We start from the raw sequence: 19,699 nt of genomic DNA on the forward strand, positions 1-19,699 counted from the left end.
AAAAATATTATATATGAAAAATTTTAAAATAAATAATAACATATATGTACATATGAAAGCATAAAATAAGGAATATATAAAATCTTGAAATGGATAACAAATAAATTAAAACAAATAGTAAAGTCAAAAAGGTACCAAACAATTTTAAAATAATTAACATATGATACATCTTAAAGGAAATAGTATATAAAAAGTTTAGAATGTCATATAGGAAAGAAAATTTAAAATAATACATATAAACAAAAATGGTTTAATATAAATAATACGTAAAAATAAAATGAAGTAAAACTATTTAAATGAGATAATATATATAAAAGAAAAAAATAATTACACAGTTTAAAAAAATAAATAAAATGAAATCAAAACAAACAAAACTAATAAAAATAAAAAAGAGCAATTTAAAGGAAAAATAAAAAAAAAATTAAAGAAATTAAAGAATCAAGGACGAAACTGGAAATGGACGAAAATCAATGGGTTAAAATCGTAAATAAATAAGAGGTATTAAGGGTCCAGGTGGGACAAGCTTTAAATCTGAGGGACTGATTGGGAAAATATCCCCAACCCCCATGCATTGGATCCCAGCATGGGCTAAAATGAAACGCATGAAGAAATATGCGACCGAATTAAAAAAAAAACAAAGACCAGATTGCATTAAGGCATGGAAGAGGAGGGACCAATTGCATAAATTACCCCTTAGAATGTGCAGATCTCCCTCTTCAAACGACACCGTTTTGCGATTGCTATAACCACTGCAGTTTTTATTTTTTTTCTGCTGTTTCATCATTTTCCTTTTTTACAAAGAACGGAAAAATAAAACAAAAGGGACTTCCTTTTTCTCTGCTAGGGTTCCAAGCCTAGCTTTGGAACCCCGCTGTCGTCCACCGCATCTCCACTGCAGTGCCACCGAGGACGGTGGCCGGAGTCACACGGAAAAAGAAAAAAAAGGGGTTTTTTAGCCCGTGCCCACAAAAATAGGAAAGAAAAAGAAAGCCTTCCTCGTCCCCTCTCTGAAACTCGGCTCCGGCGACGGAGAAAGGGACTCCGGCAATGGAACCGTGACGCCCAGGTAAGTTTTTCTTTACTTTTCTATTCTAGTTTTTGTTCGAATGGATTTGCAAAAGAAAATAAAAATCAATAAATAAATAAAAGAAAGAAAAACAAATAGGAAACAATAAAAGATTTTTAATCAACCTTTCCAAATTTCTGTTCTGCTTTTTGATTGCTTTGTGTGTGTTCGTAAAAAAATTACAATGATAGAATCACAACCTTTATAGCCGAATTACAACAGCTCATTTCCATCTTTTGTTTTTTGCTCTTTATTTCGCCGGATTCTCCTGTTGCTTTGTATTTACTCCTCTCTGCAGGTGTCAGACGAGGCCGACGGTGGTGGCAGAAGGCATGCGCGATGAGGCATTGGGCAAAGGCGGCGGCTAGCTTAAAAGAATAAATAATATTTTGGGCATATGAAAGATATTTATTGTGCTAAAAAACTATATTAGTTAGTTTAAAGACAAGATAACACATATAATTGACTTAATAAATGAAAAGGCCGATATAGGAGGGAGGGGTGGCAAACTAGTATGGACCTATTGAATTTTTTTATTTTGATTTTGATAATTTATTTAAACAAACTGATCGAAATTATTGGACTAACAAAGCAGTGACTTGATCAGTTCGAACTTTGAAAACCTTCGATAAAGAACACAAGTGTCCAAACCCTAATTCGATTTTGATGTCAACATCATCTCTCTACCATGCTTCAAGAAAGTATACATCTTATCGGTATCAGGAAAGTTGTCTTTGATTACAGGGATTGATTTGAAATTTTGGATCCACGAGCTCACTCGAGGGAACTTGTGTGGCTCACAGATTTCAAGCCCTAGTATGTCTTCGAGAACTCCAAGCCAGATAGCAACAAAGGAAAATGCAATGTCCACCATGTTTATCTTGTCTCCGCCGAATACCTTTTTCACTCCGATCAGTGCATGTTCTTCCATGACTTCCAACATTTCCAACCACTCTTTCACTGCTGCCTGTTGTTCTTCGCCATTGGCTCGATAAAGCTTTAACATTAAATAACCCTGTTTTAAACAGAGATATGGGATTTCTAGTATCAGGCATCAAAAGTTATGTACAATAAAAGATTTTCAAAGATTTCAACTAGGTTAAAATATGCTACAAATCCTTGTATTCTTTGTATGTTTAAAATTTAGTCCTCCTATTTTTGTTTTAAGAAATTTAATCCAATTACTTTTAAATTTAAAAAGGGTTAAATCACTTCACGGGGTTTGAACTTAGCAAGTACTCCCACATTAGGGCATGAACTTTTTTTTTTGTTCAAATTAGTCCTTAAACTTGACAATTATTCTCACGGTATGGCCTGATAAAAGCTACTTATCACTTAATAAAGAATATTTTTAATTAACTTAATTTAAATTAATTTGTTTTAATATTACGTTATCCTGTAAAAACCTTATGTTTAAAATTTAAATTATGGTTTAGAATAAGGTAAAATGTTTAAAAATTAAGAATAAAATGTAAAATATATTTTTTTATAATTCAAGATCTATATTTATCAAACAATATAATTATATTCCGTAATTAATTTTAAGTAATGTATCAAACAAGTTTTATAACTTAAATTCGGTACTTAAATTTTCAATACTTAAATTTTCAACCCTTATTTTTTATGCACTTTATCTTTCAGTTTATCAAAGAACACCTTAGTCCCTATGTTTTCTTGAAAACCCTAATATTCAAGCCCCAACATGGGAACAAATGCCTAGAGCAAGCAATAACATGCGAACAATTATCACGTTTAGGGGCTAACTTAGAAAAAAAAGTTCAAGCCCCAATGTGGGAACAATTACCTAATTCAAGCCTTAACATGTGACCCAATGTGAGAATTGTTGCCAAGTTTAGGCCTCAAATAATGATTTAACCCATTTAAAAATGTAAATATAATCGTAAACATGATTTTTTGGGTTAAATTCAAGTTCATAACTCATTTTTTCTGTTATATGACTACCAAATGAATAACTATTTTTTTATTTCAAAATATCACACCAAAAAATTTAATAAAAAAATTAACTATGTTAACAATTGAGTTCGGGTTTAGAGTAAAAAAATTACCAATTTTATATGTCAATGACATGAAAAAATTACTGAAATATTATTAAATAATTAGAAATAGACAATGGATGATGTGGTGGGAAAGGTCCATAAAATAGTTTCTCCCAATACAACATTTAATAAATAATTTTGGCTATAAATATAGATAAATAAATATAAATATAAAAAATGAATAAACGGGAAAATCGTCATATGCATCAAATAAATAAATAAAAGATTTAATTTCAAAATTAGTGTCGAAACTATATCAATTTTCTCATTTTAAGTACATAAAATTTTTGGTAAAATATACTTAAACTATTAATTTTGTTACATTTTACCTAAAAAGTGCACGATGGCAATAAAACATGCTACTGTATTTTTGGTAAAATAAGACAAAATTAACCATTTAAAAATCATTTTGCAAAGAAGAGAAAAAAAAAAACTCTTAGACACCTAAGTGATAAATACGATATAGTTGGAGGGTTAATTTTGATTTAATCCAAAAAAGAAAAGAACAGATTTTACCTTGTCATCTTCAAATTTGATCCAAAACAGAGCAACAGCTTTGTCATAGGGATCAGTCGGTAGCAAGGGATTCTGCGACCAAATTTCATCGATATATTGAAGGATGACGGTGGATTCACAGATCGGTTTTCCGTCATGAACGAGCACCGGGACTTTCTTATGAATTGGATTATATTGAAGAAGCAAAGGACTCTTGTTGCGGAGATCTTCGTCAATATATTCGTAAGGAATACCTTTGAGTTTCAGAGCCCAAATTACTTTGTAAGCGTACGGACTAAAAAAAGTTCCGAACAATTTCACGACTGCCATGGTTGGGAGATTAGTTCAGAGATTCTGAGAGCGCTGAGTGCAAATTTATAATAGGATTACTGGTCAAAGATTTGTCTAAGGTAACGATGGTGACTGTTTTTTTTCATGACATAATTCTAAATTTCATGACATAAAAAAGAGAAATTGACAAAAATTGTAGGCCCTAAAAGTTAGAATTTGTCACTAAAACTTTTTATATAAATATGAAGTATTATAAAAGATTTTATATAATAATATAAGGTAATATCATGCATGATTCTATATAAGGTAGGGTAATGTGATGCATGATGCATCTTTATTAATTGTTTTTTTAATTTGAATAAATGTTTTAGAAATAAATTAGTGGTTGGTTGAATTGATTAGGTCATTAGTTCTTCGATTTGATAAGTTCGATAAAGATATAATAATAAATTCATAAAAAATAATATTTAAGAAATCCAGTTCAACCGTCAATTTAATTGATTTTTTAACCGGTTCAATCGATTTGATGTTTTTTTTTCGAATCTATATTTCGACCTATTTCCATTTCAACCGAACAATCCAATCCTATTTAAACACAAGTAAACACCCCATATATAATTTTGAACCCCATAATTATGGTATCATATATATTTATTTTACCCGTGTGTTGATTTGATGATCAGGATGTTCACCGTCTCAGATGTGATCTAGGTTCAAGTCACGCTAATCACGTTGCTGTTAGGACTTTGCTCTCCTCTTATGATCACCAAAAAAAAAGATAATTTATCTTTGATGTTTTAGCAAACGTGTCATCATGTCGAGGGAGCATTTGACTATAAAATCAAACCGTGCTAATGTGTCGATATGTAAAAAGTGAAAATATTTTAGAATTGTTTTAGAACTAACTACTAGTTAAATTATTCGAAAATTCTATTTTATTATATATTATATGTGTATGTATGCTAACATATATAATAAACAAAAATAAAATAAAATAAGATTACTTCTTTTTTCATGTTTCTTACTCATTGAATTCTGTAATAATCCGGTTTTTTGTAGTGTCGGAAACTGAAATATCGACACTTCATTTCCGTAAATTAAATTCGTAAAATTCATTATTAAATCACACCAAACAATTTTGAGACCTTGAGAATTTTCTTTTTAAGCTTTTGAAATTTGCATGTTAAATAGTTGTTTCTTCATGTGGGAGACGGTCAAAGTGGTAAAGGCAAGGAGCAAGCTTGTGCTTGTGACGGTCATATTCATGTTTCTTGAAATTCACACACTTACTTGTTTACTTAATTGCCAGGTTGAAGTAAGCTAGTTGGTGACTTCAATTAAGTTGTCTGAATTTTATGAATAAACTGTGAATTAGCTGCTGTTGATTTTCGGTATGTAGCAAATAAAACGTGTTGGAAATTTGAAGAAATGGTTGTCCAAAATGGCTGTTGTTTTCATAATATATTTTGTCTGACATATGAAGATATGATTGCCTAAAATGGCTGCTGTTTCCAGAACTTATCATGTCTGACATTTAAGAAATGGTTGTCCAAAATGGCTGTTGTTCGGTTATGGTGTGAGTTTAATTCATTTCTTTCTTGAATAGTTGGTTGTATTCTTATTTTGGTAAGTGGGTGAATAAAATTTGATTCGATTTTAAAAATTTAATAAAAAATTTAAAAATTAAATTAAATAGTTCGAATTAATCGAGTTATTTGGATCAACTCGAATAAAAAATCAAATTTTTTGGTTTAATTCAAATATGAATTACACAATTCGAGTTATTTGAAAATCTAAATAAAAAATGCAAAATTACGTTGTTTTGATAAATATTTACTTCCTCTAAAGTTAAAAGGTAAAATTACGTTGTTTTGATAAATATTTACCCATCAACCTTATTTTCTTTCTCGAATCCCCCACTTTCCCTTTTTCCTTTACTCAAAATTAACCTAAAAGTTAGTACTTCATCTACTAGTTAAATAATCAGTCCATGTAAGCGCAATATTGAGTATAAATAATAGGATTCGTTAAATCGACCCGACTTGACTCGAATTTTTTTACTCGATTCGACTCAATTTTAGAAAAATACAAATTGAATTCGGTTGCTAAAATAGTATTCATCAACTTGACTAACTTAAATTTTTTTACTCTATTGACTGCTCACCTCTACTGGTAAGTGTGATGAAAATTGAGGGAAAGGTTTTGATGATTGTCAGTTATTGAGTGAGCTATCGTGACATGCAAAACCCATGCATGTTGTCCGAATATGACTTATTGTTATAAAAATAATGTCCTGCTGGAGTTGATTAAATATTAATGTCCTATGCTGCAATTAAAAGATGTCATAGTGCTGTATCGTGTTTAAAATCTGAGTATTTATGTTGTCTTAAAACATTATCTGTATGGATTAATTACTGTAATAATGAAATTGTGATATCTTAAAGCAGTAAATTGTGGTTAAAATGTATAAATCTGGGAGTAAATCGAGTTTTATTTGTGGAATGACATGTTATTTTAGAAGTACAAATTGAGTGTTGCTAATGGTGAGTTCTTTCAGTTTTCATCAATTTATGTGTAATGTTTAATTGAATTTTTGAGTTTACAGGTCAGGAATTTGAAGATGAATATGTGACAACCTGTTGATATGATTACAAATGTGATATGAAACGATTATATTCTTATAATATAAGTTAACATATTAAACTGCCTACGAACTTTTGATTTTTATTTATGTCCTCAAATCATTTATGTTTAGTTATAATATTAGTTATGCAAATGTCACTGAGTTGATTACTCAGCATTGCAGGTTAGGTTCAGGGATTTAAATTGCGGTCGCGGTCGAGGTCGCGTTTTCGGTCGCATTGCGTTTATCGCGGTTGCGGACATAACGGATGCTATTGCGGTCATTGCGGGTATCGCGGTCGTGAATTTTACACTACTTATTGTGTATTGCGGGTATAGCGGGTTTTGGCAGTAGCGGTTTCGGATAGTGCCGCTACCGCTATATAACGGCCGCTATTTCGGTAACGGACCGCTATTTAAATCCCTAGTAGGTTCAATTGTGTGCACTCATTGTTATCAGCATCCAACAGAAAATCTTGCACTTATCGAGTTGGTGAAACTCTTACTATTTTGGTTGGCATGTACCTATAGGTTTTTATGTAATATTAAGCTTAGTTAGAGAATTATTTCATACTTTGAGACGTATAAACATACAAGTAAATTAATGACTTTGAATTATCTTACTATAAACAAGGAATCACTCGAAAATTACTTAATGACTTTGAATTATTATTTATTAAATAATTGAATTTCGAGGTGAAATTTTATTACTAAGTCATCGTGGTTTCATAAGGACAAGTTAATTAAATTAATTTGTTCATAGATTTTTATCAGTAAAGCCGTCATGAGTTTAACGAAATTAGATTTGAGTTGAGAAAATAATTTAGTTAATTTAATTAATTAAAAGAATAAAATATATTTTGAGCATAAAAACTATTTATTGGAATAAAAATTATAGACCCGATATAGGAGGGAGGGGATGCAAGCCAATATGGACCCATTGAACTGGATTTTTATTGTTTTTTAATCTTGATGATTTATTTAAACGAAGAAACAGACCAATCGAAACTATTAGACCAACAAATCGATAACTTGATCGATTTGAATTCTGAAAACATTCGATAAAGAACATAAGTGTTCAGATCCTCTCAAATATTGGATTACATCTTCATCCTTATGTGGAACATTTACCACTTTCATGGGAGAAAATACAACCAATGTTCCAAACCCTAATTCGATTTTGATGTCAACAACATCTCTTTACGACGCTTCAAGTAAGCAACTATCTTATCAGTATCAGGCAAGTTGTCTTTGATTACAGGGACTGATTTGAAATTTTGGATCCACGAGCTCACTCGAGGGAATTTGTATGGCTCAAAGACTTTAAGCCCTGATGCGTCTTCGATAACCCCGAGCCAGTGAGCAACCATGCAAAATGCAATGTCCACCATGTTTATCTCGTCTCCGTCGCAGAATTTTTTCCCTCCAATTAGCGCATGTTCTTCCATGGCTTCCAGCATTTCCAACCACTCCTTCACTACCGCCTCTTGTTCTTCACCTTCGGTTCGATAAAGCTTTGCTATTATAGGACTCTGTTTTAAATAGAGATTCTAGTATCAACCATCAAAATTTATGTACGAAAAAATTTTCAAACTACAAAGAGCTAGAATCTTAATTTCAACTAGGTTAAAATATGTTACAAGTACTTGTATTCTTTGAATGTTTGCAATTTAGTCCTCCTATTTTTTATTTCAAGAAATTTAATCCCACAAAATGTTAAAGTTAAAAAGGGTTAAATCACTTTACAGGTCTGAAACTTAACAACTACTACCACATTGGGGCCTGAACTGTTTTTGTTCAAACTAGTCCTTAAACTTGTCGATTGTTCTAAAGGTATTGCCTAGACTATTTTTATTCAAGTTAGTCCCTAAACTTGACAATTGTTCTCACCTTGAGGTTTGAACTTTTTCTGGGTCCAAGTTAGACATTGTTTGATAAACCACTAAGAAAATTTAATCAATTAAAAACTAATATTTTCAATGATTAGTATTTTACACATGTTTGATAATCCAAAATAAAAAATAATCCAATAGAATTTTTTCTATAAAACAGTGTGGAAAATGATGAGTAAATAAAATTTAATTATCACTTAATGGAGAATATTTTCAATAAACTCAATTTTATTTTATTTATTTTAATATTATGTTATCCTATAAAAACTAAATGTTTAAAAATTTAAAAAGACAAAAATATCTATATAATCTTATAAGTTACTTAGTAGATTAAATATTTTTTTAGTAATTTCCTAAATTGGGACATGGTTGGTGGGTGACACCGACTCAGTAAAAAGCTTAATAAATAACTAGAAATTCTATCACACACGTATGCATGTGAATAACACAAATTTCGAATGCAAATGTATGTTTAAGAAATTAGCGTACAATAAATAATGAAATATATGATTTGAAACTAATTAATAATAACATGTGAACCATATATGATGTTAAAATGAAAAAAATAGATTAAAAGTTGTTTATCATTTTGTTGTCTTCAATCTTGAGTCAGTGTCGAGTTAACTTGTGACATCAACTCAGTTAAAAGCTTTATTAATATTAACTATATATACAACTGGTGGAGGTAATAAAACGTGCGTAATAAAATAAAAATGTTACTTATTTTAATTACGTAAAGGCCTTCTCGTAATTTTCTAAACAAGTTGGTGCCTGGTTGACTTGTGACACCAACTTAGTCAGTGCTTTATTAATACTAGAAATCCTATCACGCGCGTATGTGTGTGGAAACCACAAATTTAGAACACAAATGTATGTTTAAAAATAACCTATAATAAATAATAAAATGTATAGGTTGACACTAAATAATAATAATAACACGTAAAATTTGAAGATATTAAAATGAAAATGAATAGATTAAAATTGTTTATCATGATGTTGTCATCAATCTTGAGTCAGTGCTGAGTTAAGGTGAGACACCAGTTCAGTCAAATATATATAATTGATTGGGGTAATAGAATGTGCATAATACAAATTGAAATGTACAAAATATTAAAATAATGCTTTAATTGAGTAATAAATTAAAAGTTTTCTAAGTCAATTGACCCGTTTTCAATTCCCATCATACGTATTTTTATTATTTTAAATAGAAAATTAAATTACCCTCAAATATATAAATTATTTTAATTACATAAAAATATTTTCGTATTTTTTCTAATTTAGTTGGTACCACACTTATAAAGTCAATACAATATTTAAAAATAATATTGACTATTTATTCAAAAATATTGACTATTGATATAGATAAAATAAATATAAATAAAAAATCCATAAATGGGAAAATTGCCATATGCATCAAATAAATAAAAAGGTTTAATTCAAAATTAGTATCTAAACTATGTCAATTTTCTCATTTTAAGTACCTAAATGTTATAATAGGATTAGTAGTCAAAGCTTTGATTAAGATAAAGATGAAGTGTTAATAAAAGGAATTAAACAAAGGTGGATAGAAATACTTTTATATAATAATATAAGGTAATGTCATGCATGATGCAGCTTTATTAATTGGTTTTGTAATTTGAATTAATATTTTAGAACATTTGTTTAAATTTGTCGATTTGATAAATGTGATTTTTCAACGGTGTTAACAGTTGAACATAAATTTTGAAATATAAAAAGTAAAATAATTAAATTCTGAAAATAAAATTAAATCAACTAAATTCCAAATATATGAAAAGTAAAAAGACTTGGAGTGTATTTTAGCTTCTTAGCTATCATAAAATATTTAATATTGAATTATAACACACTCAATACTCCATTATAGATCTATTCATGTGTCACTTGACTCAACCCGTTTTAAGTTTATAATAAAATATATAATACTATTCTAAATTAAACATTAAAATAATACTATATAAAAATTTCAATGAATAAAATATATAAAAATATTAAAATTAAAATAATATAATATAAAAATTTTAAAAATTTTAAAAAATAATATGGGCAGGCCTAAAATGGGCTTGGGTTAATCTTTTGTAAATTATGAATAGGTCCAAGCAATATTTTAAGCCCATTTTCGGGTTGAACCGAGCTTGAATGAACATACAATATGTTAATATCATATTTAGACCCAATCCAAACCTAACCTGACTTAGCCATGAATACCTCTACTCCGTTAAAGGAATAAGAAGATACCTACTTCATAAGTGAAATGACCGTATCTTTATCTCGTATATTTTATATAATATATATAAAAGGCAATTTAGATCTACTAATGTAAAATTTTCTTCAAATGGTGTTTTCATCTTCTTATATTATTATTAATTAAATATAATTTAGATCTATTAAAATTCACATCAAGACATTACTAATAATATTATAAAAGTATAAAATTAAATAATGTCAAAATTAAAATAGAAGGACTAGATCCAAAATTTCAACATAATAAAGGGACACAAACATAAATAAACCGCTCTCTTACCATATAGGTATAGATTAACAAATATAAAATCAATAAATGCGAAATCGTCATATGCATCAAATAAATAAGGTTTAACTGCAAAATTGATGCTTAAACTATATCAATTTTCTCATTTAGGTACCTAAATTTTGTCAAAATATACTTCAACTATTAATTTCATTACATTTTACCCAAAAATTGTACGATGTCAATAAAACATGGTACTGTGTTTTTTGGTAAAATAGATAAATTTAACATTTTAAATATCATTTTTGACCAAAAAAAAATACCCTTAGACACCTAAGTGAGAAATACGATATAGTTTGAGGGTTATTTTTGTATTTAAACCAAAAAAATGATTTTACCTTGTCATCAGCAAATTTGATCCAAAACAGAGCAACGGCTCTCTCATGGGGACCAGCCGGCAGCAAGGGATTTTGCGGCCAAATTTCATCGATATATTGAAGGATGACGGTGGATTCGCAGATGGGTTTGTCGTTGTGAAGGAGTACCGGGATCTTCTTATGAATTGGATTATATTGAAGAAGCAAAGGGACTCTTGTTGGAGAAATCTTCTTTGATGTATTCGTAAGCTATGCCTTTGAGTTTTAGAACTAATTTATACGGGTTGAGAATTTAAAATTCTAAAAATAGAATATGAAAGTTTAATGGTTCAAAAATCATAGTTTAATGGTTCAAAAATCATGGATTAATTTGTGGAAAATTTGATAAGATTTCAATGGTAGGAATTAAATTATAAAATCTCAAATTTTGAAAGAAAAAAAGAGAGAGACTATTTTGCAAAACTAGGAAAACTGGGATTTAAGGCTGAATTGAAAAAATAAAGACTTCCAGGGACTAAATCGTAAAATAGTGTAAATTTAGGAGTTTGGGACTAAATCGTAAAAACTGTGAACTATAATTTTAAGGGTTGTCTAGTAAATTTGGAAAAATATAGGAGTGGAAATGAGCAGATTTGTTACATAAGTGTTTAAATGTAATATTTGAAATTTTTACTAAATTAAGTGTATTAAACTAAATAATTGAGTAAAAAAAAATATTGAAACTTGAATTAGTAAAGATTAGATACATTAAAGTGAAGAGAATTATATTATGAAGTATATCTTAAAAAGAATATGGCTAAGGCTGCGGCGACAAGATTCACTTAGGTCTAAGTATTTGAAGATCAACCTTATTTTGTGCGAGATTTAGTACAAATAGACTATATTAGTGTTATATGGGCTAATGCGTTATCTTAATAGTGTCGCGTAAAGTTGTTTATTTTACCAAAAGAAAAAAAAAGAAAGGTAAAGTGTAGTTAGTATTAGTACATATTGAGAAAGGATTAAATCTTAAAATTAATTAAATTAAATATATAATTAAAATTATATTGCAATAGGTATGAGGTTCGGGTACATGTGTTTCAAAGTTTCAATACATGAATACTTCAAAGCTAAAAATGATTAGTAATCTTGTATTGGTTTTGATACTATGAATGAGGTACTGATATCTTTGTTCTTAAAATCGTAAATGTCCCTGAAAATACCCTGGAAAAAGGATTTTGATTTCTCTAATTAAAATTTTAATAATATACAATTTTAGAAAGAGATTTAATATCATATGGAGTCTAGATAACGTTAGAAAAGTAAGCAAGGGTTAGGGACTGAAATTGAAAATTTTAATGTGACATTCCTTGTCCATATCTGTTAACGAGTCAGGTAAGGGGTGTTACATCATCGGAACATCCGAAGTATAGCATGCATTCCATGCCTCATCAATAAAATCTTGTACACTAATCTTATGGCATGCCAACTATACCTGAGACAGTTACTAAGGTAACAAAATTCCAAATGCATATTTATATTCATGATCACTTACCATAGTTTCATATAATACTCATTTATGCCATGCTCGTCTCAATTAAATTCATAACATTTCATATCATTATATACAAACCAAATCATGAGACAAGTAGAATACTTACTCAAGCAAGCTAGTTTTTAACAATATATATATATATATATATATTGAATTCAAATCATGAAACTACAAATCACATTAGCTACTTGTCTACGACTTTCGCCTTTTCTTTCTCTCGAGACGGCTCGATGTCATCTTTAGCTACGTTTGATAATTCAATTATAAAAATGGTATTAGTTTCACTCAAACTCATGAAAAATATATAATCAATTATATTTGCATTTTATTCATTTTAGTCCTTTATATCTAAAATGTTCTTATTTTTCGATAGTTAACATAAAAACAAAATCCGATTTCATAGCCTTCCATTAGTGACCTTGTATTTTAATCTATACCATAAGTTTATAATAGCTTTCACTTTATTCAATTTTTCCCCTAATTTCACAAAATTATCTTTTAAGCTGAACTTAATTTCCAACTTAATCCTTAACATAATCTAAACTTACTAAGTAACGATCTCTTCAAATTCAAGCTTAAAATCATCAATTAAACTTTAATGGCAACTTTCTAAACATCTAACAATTGAAGAAAATAATACATGTGTTAGCTAAATCAAGCTCCCGTGGTTCAAACTTTATAAAAATCTTAAGGAAAGAACTTAATTCCGGTGATTAATTTTGGATTAAAATGGAAAAGAAAACAAAGATGTTTTTCCTTCTTCTTTTCAGCTTTGGACTGCCAAACAAAATGAGGAAGATGATAACTTCATCTTTCTCATCACTCTCTTAGTATTTATACTATGATTAAGCCCTTAATTAGTTTAATTAATCACCACTAGTGGTCAAGTTAATTAAGATAAGTGCATGTAATCATACCATTCCACTATCATATTTTAATAACAGTCAATTAATTCCAAGGTCCTCAAATTAGTTATTAATTAAGTCCTCAATCATTTTTCTAAATTAAAATTTCAATAACGGTTGAACTTTTACAAATTAGTCCCTGAACTTTAGTTAACGGTCATTACAAGTAAATTAAAAGAATAAATAATATTTTGGGCATATGAAAGATATTTATTGAGCTAAAAAACCATATTAGTTAGTTTAAAGACAAGATAACACATATAATTGACTTAATAAATGAAAAGGCCGATATAGGAGGGAGGGGTGGCAAACTAGTATGGACCTATTGAATTTTTTTATTTTGATTTTGATAATTTATTTAAACAAACTGATCGAAATTATTGGACTAACAAAGCAGTGACTTGATCAGTTCGAACTTTGAAAACCTTCGATAAAGAACACAAGTGTCCAAACCCTAATTCGATTTTGATGTCAACATCATCTCTACCATGCTTCAAGAAAGTAGACATCTTATCGGTATCGGAAAGTTGTCTTTGATTACGTGGATTGATTTGAAATTTTGGATCCACGAGCTCACTCGAGGGAACTTGTGTGGCTCATGATTTCAAGCCCTAGTATGTCTTCGAGAACCCCAAGCCGATAGCAACAAAGGAAAATGCAATGTCCACCATGTTTATCTTGTCTCCATGAATACCTTTTTCACTCCGATCGGTGCATGTTCTTCCATGACTTCCAACATTTCCAACCACTCTTTCATCTTGCTGTTGTTCTTCGCCATTGGCTCGATAAAGCTTTAACATTAAATAACCCTTTTTAAGCAGAGATATGGGATTTCTAGTATCGTGCATCAAAAGTTATGTACAATAAAAGATTTTCAAAGATTTCAACTAGGTTAAAATATGCTACAAATCCTTGTATTCTTTGTATGTTTAAAATTTAGTCCTCCTATTTTTGTTTTAAGAAATTTAATCCCATTACTTTTAAATTTAAAAGGGTTAAATCACTTTACGGGTTTGAACTTAGCAAGTACTCCCACATTAGGGCATGAACTTTTTTGTTCAAATTAGTCCTTAAACTTGACAATTATTCTCACGGTATGGCTTGATAAAAGCTACTTATCACTTAATAAAGAATATTTTAATTAACTCAATTTTAATTTATTTATTTTAATATTATGTTATCCTATAAAACCTTATGTTTAAAATTTAAATTATGGTTTAGAATAAGGTAAAATGTTTAAAATTAAGAATAAAATGTAAAATTTATTTTTTATAATTCAAGATCTATATTTATCAAACAATATAATTATATTCCGTAATTAATTTTAAGTAATGTATCAAACAAATTTTATAACTTAAATTCGGTACTTAAATTTTCAATACTTAAATTTTCAACCCTTATTTTTTCTGCACTTTATCTTTTAGTTTATCAAAGAACACCTTAGTCCCTATATTTTCTTGAAAACCCTAATAAGCCCCAACATCGGAACAATTGCCTAGTCCAAGCACTAGCATGAGAACAATTACCACATTTAGGGACTAGCTTGGACAAAAAAAAAGTTCAAGCCTCAATGTAGGAACAATTACCTAATTCAAGCCTTAACATGTGACCCAATATGAGAATTGTTGCCAAGTTCAGGCCTCAAATAATGATTTAACCCATTTAAAAATGTAAATATAATCGTAAACATGATTTTTTTGGTTAAATTAAAGTTCATAACTCATTTTTTTTTGGTTATATGACTACCAAATGAATAACTATTTTTTATTTCAAAATATCACACCAAAAATTTAAAAAAATTTAACTTTGTTAACAATTGAATTCGGGTTTAGAGTAAAAAATTATCAATTTTATATGTCAATAACATGAAAAAATTAGTGAAATATTATTAAATAATGGGAAATAGACAATGGATGATGTGGTGGGAAGGGTCCATAAAATAGTTTCTCCCAATACAACACTTAATAAATAATTTTGGCTATAAATATTGATAAATATAAAAATCAATAAACGGGAAAATCGTCATATGCATCAAATAAATAAATAAAAGGTTTAATTGCAAAATTAGTGTCTAAACTATATCAATTTTCTCATTTTAAGTACCTAAAATTTTTGGTAAAATATACTTAAACTATTAATTTTGTTACATTTTACCTAAAAAGTGCACGATGGCAATAAAACATGCTACTGTATTTTTGGCAAAATAAGACAAAATTAACCATTTAAAAATCATTTTGCAAAGAAGAGAAAAAAATTAACTCTTAGACACCTAAGTGATAAATACGATATAGTTGGAGGGTTAATTTTGTATTTAATCCAAAAAAGAAAAGAACACCTTGTCATCTGCAAATTTGATCCAAAACAGAGCAACAGCTCTGTCATAGGGATCAGCCGGCAGCAAGGGAATCTGCGGCCAAATTTCATCGATATATTGAAGGATGACGGTGGATTCACAGATCGGTTTTCCGTCATGAATGAGCACCGGGACTTGCTTATGAATTGGATTATATTGAAGAAGCAAAGGACTCTTGTTGCGGAGATCTTCGTCAATAAATTCGTAAGGTATGCCTTTGAGTTTCAGAGCCCAAATTACTCTGTAAGCGTACGGACTAAAAAAAGCTCCGAACAATTTCACGACCGCCATGTTTGGGAGATTAGTTCAGAGATTCTGAGAGCGCCGAGTGCAAATTTATAATAGGATTACTGGTCAAAGATTTGTCTAAGGTAACGATGGTGTGTGTTCTTTTCATGACATAATTCTAAATTTCACCCTCAATATTTATATTGTTTTACCTAAAAGTTAGAATTTGTCGCTAAGGTAATGTCATGCATGTTGCAATAGAAGGTAAGGTAATGTCATGCACGATAAAATAAATTAGTGGTTGGTTGAATTGACTAAGTCGAGGTAATGTCATGCATGATGAATCTTTATTAATTGTTTTTTTAATTTGAATAAATGTTTTTAGAAATAAATTAGTGGTTGGTTGAATTGATTAGGTCATTAGTTCTTCGATTTGATAAGTTCGATAAAGATATAATAATAAATTCATAAAAAAATAATATTTAAGAAATCCAGTTCAACCGTCAATTTAATTAATTTTTTAACCAGTTCAATTGATTCGATGTTTTTTTTCGAATCTATATTTCGACTTGTTTCCAGTTCAACCGAACAATCCAATCCTATTTAAACACAAGTAAACACCCCATATATAATTTTGAACCCCATAATTATGGTATCATATATATTTATTTTACCCGTGTGTTGATTTGATGATCAGGATGTTCACCGTCTCAGATGTGATCTAGGTTCAAGTCACGCTAATCGCGTTGCTGTTAGGACTTTGCTCTCCTCTTATGATCACCAAAAAAAAAGATAATTTATCTTTGATGTTTTAGCAAACGTGTCATCATGTCGAGGGAGCATTTGACTATAAAATCAAACCGTGCTAATGTGTCGATATGTAAAAAGTGAAAAATATTTTAGAATTGTTTTAGAACTAACTACTAGTTAAATTATTCGAAAATTCTATTTTATTATATATTATATGTGTATGTATGCTAACATATATAATAAACAAAAATAAAATAAAATAAGATTACTTCTTTTTTCATGTTTCTTACTCATTGAATTCTGTAATAATCCGGTTTTTTGTAGTGTCGGAAACTGAAATATCGACACTTCATTTCCGTAAATCAAATTCGTAAAATTCATTATTAAATCACACCAAACAATTTTGAGACCTTGAGAATTTTCTTTTTAAGCTTTTGAAATTTGCATGTTAAATAGTTGTTTCTTCATGTGGGAGACGGTCAAAGTGGTAAAGGCAAGGAGCAAGCTTGTGCTTGTGACAGCAACTTGGGGAAGATTTGGGTAAGTTTCCTTGAAATTTACACACTTACTTGTTTCCTTAATTGCCAGGTAGCCTAGTTGGTGACTTCAATTGTCTGAATTTTATGAATTAACTGTGCTGCTGTTGATTTTCGGTATGTAGCAAATAAAACGTGTTGGAAATTTGAAGAAATGGTTGCCCAAAATGACTGTTGTTTTTATCGGACATATGAAGAAATGATTGTCTAAAATGGCTGCTGTTTCCAGAACTTATTATGTCTGACATTTGACGAAATGGATGTCCAAAATGGATGGTGTTAAGTTGTGGTGTGAGTTTAATTCATTTCTTTCTTGAATGGTTGGTTGTATTCTTTTTTTGGTATCTGGGGTGAATAAAATTCGATTTAATTTCAAAAAATATTTGATAAAAATTTAAAATTTAAATTAAATAGTTCGAATTAATCGAGCTATTTGGATCAACTCGAATAAAAAATTAAATTTTTGGTTTAATTAGAATATGAACTCGAATATGAATTACACAATTTGAGTTATATGAAAATCTAAATAAAAGTGCAAAATTACATTGTTTTGATAAATATTTACTTCCTCTAAAGTTAAAAGGAAAAATTACGTTGTTTTAATAAATATTTACCCATCAGCCTTATTTTCTTTCTCAAATCCCCCCACTTTCCCTTTTTCCTTTACTCAAAATTAATCTAAAAGTTTGTACTTCATCTACTAGTCAAAAAATCAGTCCATGTAAACGCAATATTGAGTATAAATAATAGCATTCGTTAACTCGACTTTACTTGGCTCGAATTTTTTTTTCTCGATTCGACTCAATTTAAAAAAAAACTTACAAATTGAGTTCGGTTGCTAAAATAATGTTACGAAAATAATGTCCTGCTGGAGTTGATTAAATATTAATGTCCTATGCTGCAATTAAAAGATGTCATAGTGCTGTATCGTGTTTAAAATGTGAGTATTTATGTTGTCTTAAAACATTATCTGTATGGATTAATTACTATAATTTAAACCATCTTAATAATGAAATTGTGATATCTTAAAGAGTAAATTGAGAGGAGTTTATCGTGCTTTGGTGCCGTGGTTAAAATGTATAACTCTGGGAGTAAATCGAGTTTTATTTGTGGAATGACATGTTATTTTAGAAGTACAAATTGAGTGTTGCTAATGGTGAGTTCTTTCAGTTTTTATTGATTTATGTGTAATGTTTGATTGAATTTTTGAGTTTACAGGTCGGGAATTTGAAGATGAATATGTGACAACCTGTTGATATGATTACAAATGTGACATGAAACGATTATATTCTTATAATATAAGTTAACATATTAAACTGCTTACGAACTTTTGATTTTTATTTATGTCCTCACATAATTTATGTTTTGTTATAATATTAGTTATAGAAATGTCACTGAGTTGATTACTCAGCATTCGGTTTGCTTTCTGTGCGCAGGTTAGGTTCAATTGTGTGCACTCATTGTTATCAGCATCCAGCAGAAAATCGAGTTGGTGAAACTCTTACTATTTTGGTTGGCATGTACCTATAGGTTTTTATGTTATATTAAGCTTAGTTAGAGAATTATTTCATACTTTGAGACGTATAGATAGACAAGTTAATTAATAACTTTTAATTATCTTACTATAAACAAGGAATCACTCGAAAATTAATTAATGACTTTGAATTATTATTTTATTAAATAATTGAATTTCGAGGTGAAATTTTATTACTAGGTCATCGTGGTTTCATAAGGACAAGTTAATTAAATTAATTTGTTCATAGATTTTTATCGGTAAAGTTGTCATGAGTTTAACAAAATTAGAATTGAGTTGAGAAAATAATTTAATTAATTAAAAGAATAAAAAATATTTTGAGCATAAAAATAATTTAATTAATTAAAAGAATCAAACTAGTCCTTAAACTTGGCGATTGTTCTCAAGGTATGGCCTAGACTATTTTTTGTTCAAGTTAATCCCTAAACTTGACAATTGTTCTCACATTGAGGTTTGAACTTTTTCTGGGTCCAAGTTAGACATTGTTTGATAAACCACTAAGAAAATTTAATCAATTAAAAACTAATATTTTCAATGATTAGTATTTTACGCATGTTTGAAAATTGGTATAGTT

General features: G+C 29.1%; 1 protein-coding gene across 2 annotated transcripts; it reads right to left on the reverse strand.

Annotated features, from left to right (window-relative positions):
- Nucleotides 1-1,665: 1,665 nt before the first annotated feature.
- On the reverse strand, nt 1,666-16,387 carry LOC105795606 (probable glutathione S-transferase). Of its 2 annotated transcripts, none has more exons than XM_052627999.1 (2): nt 16,060-16,387; nt 1,666-2,081 (listed from the first exon to the last, which is right to left on the reverse strand). In XM_052627999.1, the coding sequence occupies exons 1-2, from the start codon at nt 16,366-16,368 to the stop codon at nt 1,719-1,721; spliced, it is 672 nt and encodes a 223-aa protein (XP_052483959.1). In that variant the 5' UTR covers nt 16,369-16,387; the 3' UTR covers nt 1,666-1,718. The 2 variants fall into 2 exon arrangements, with proteins under 2 accessions (XP_052483959.1, XP_052483960.1); XM_052628000.1 differs by lacking the exon at nt 16,060-16,387 and adding an exon at nt 3,640-3,948.
- Nucleotides 16,388-19,699: the final 3,312 nt, after the last annotated feature.

The sequence above is a fragment of the Gossypium raimondii genome, chromosome 3 (genome assembly GCF_025698545.1).
Source record: "Gossypium raimondii isolate GPD5lz chromosome 3, ASM2569854v1, whole genome shotgun sequence".
NCBI lineage: Eukaryota > Viridiplantae > Streptophyta > Magnoliopsida > Malvales > Malvaceae > Gossypium > Gossypium raimondii.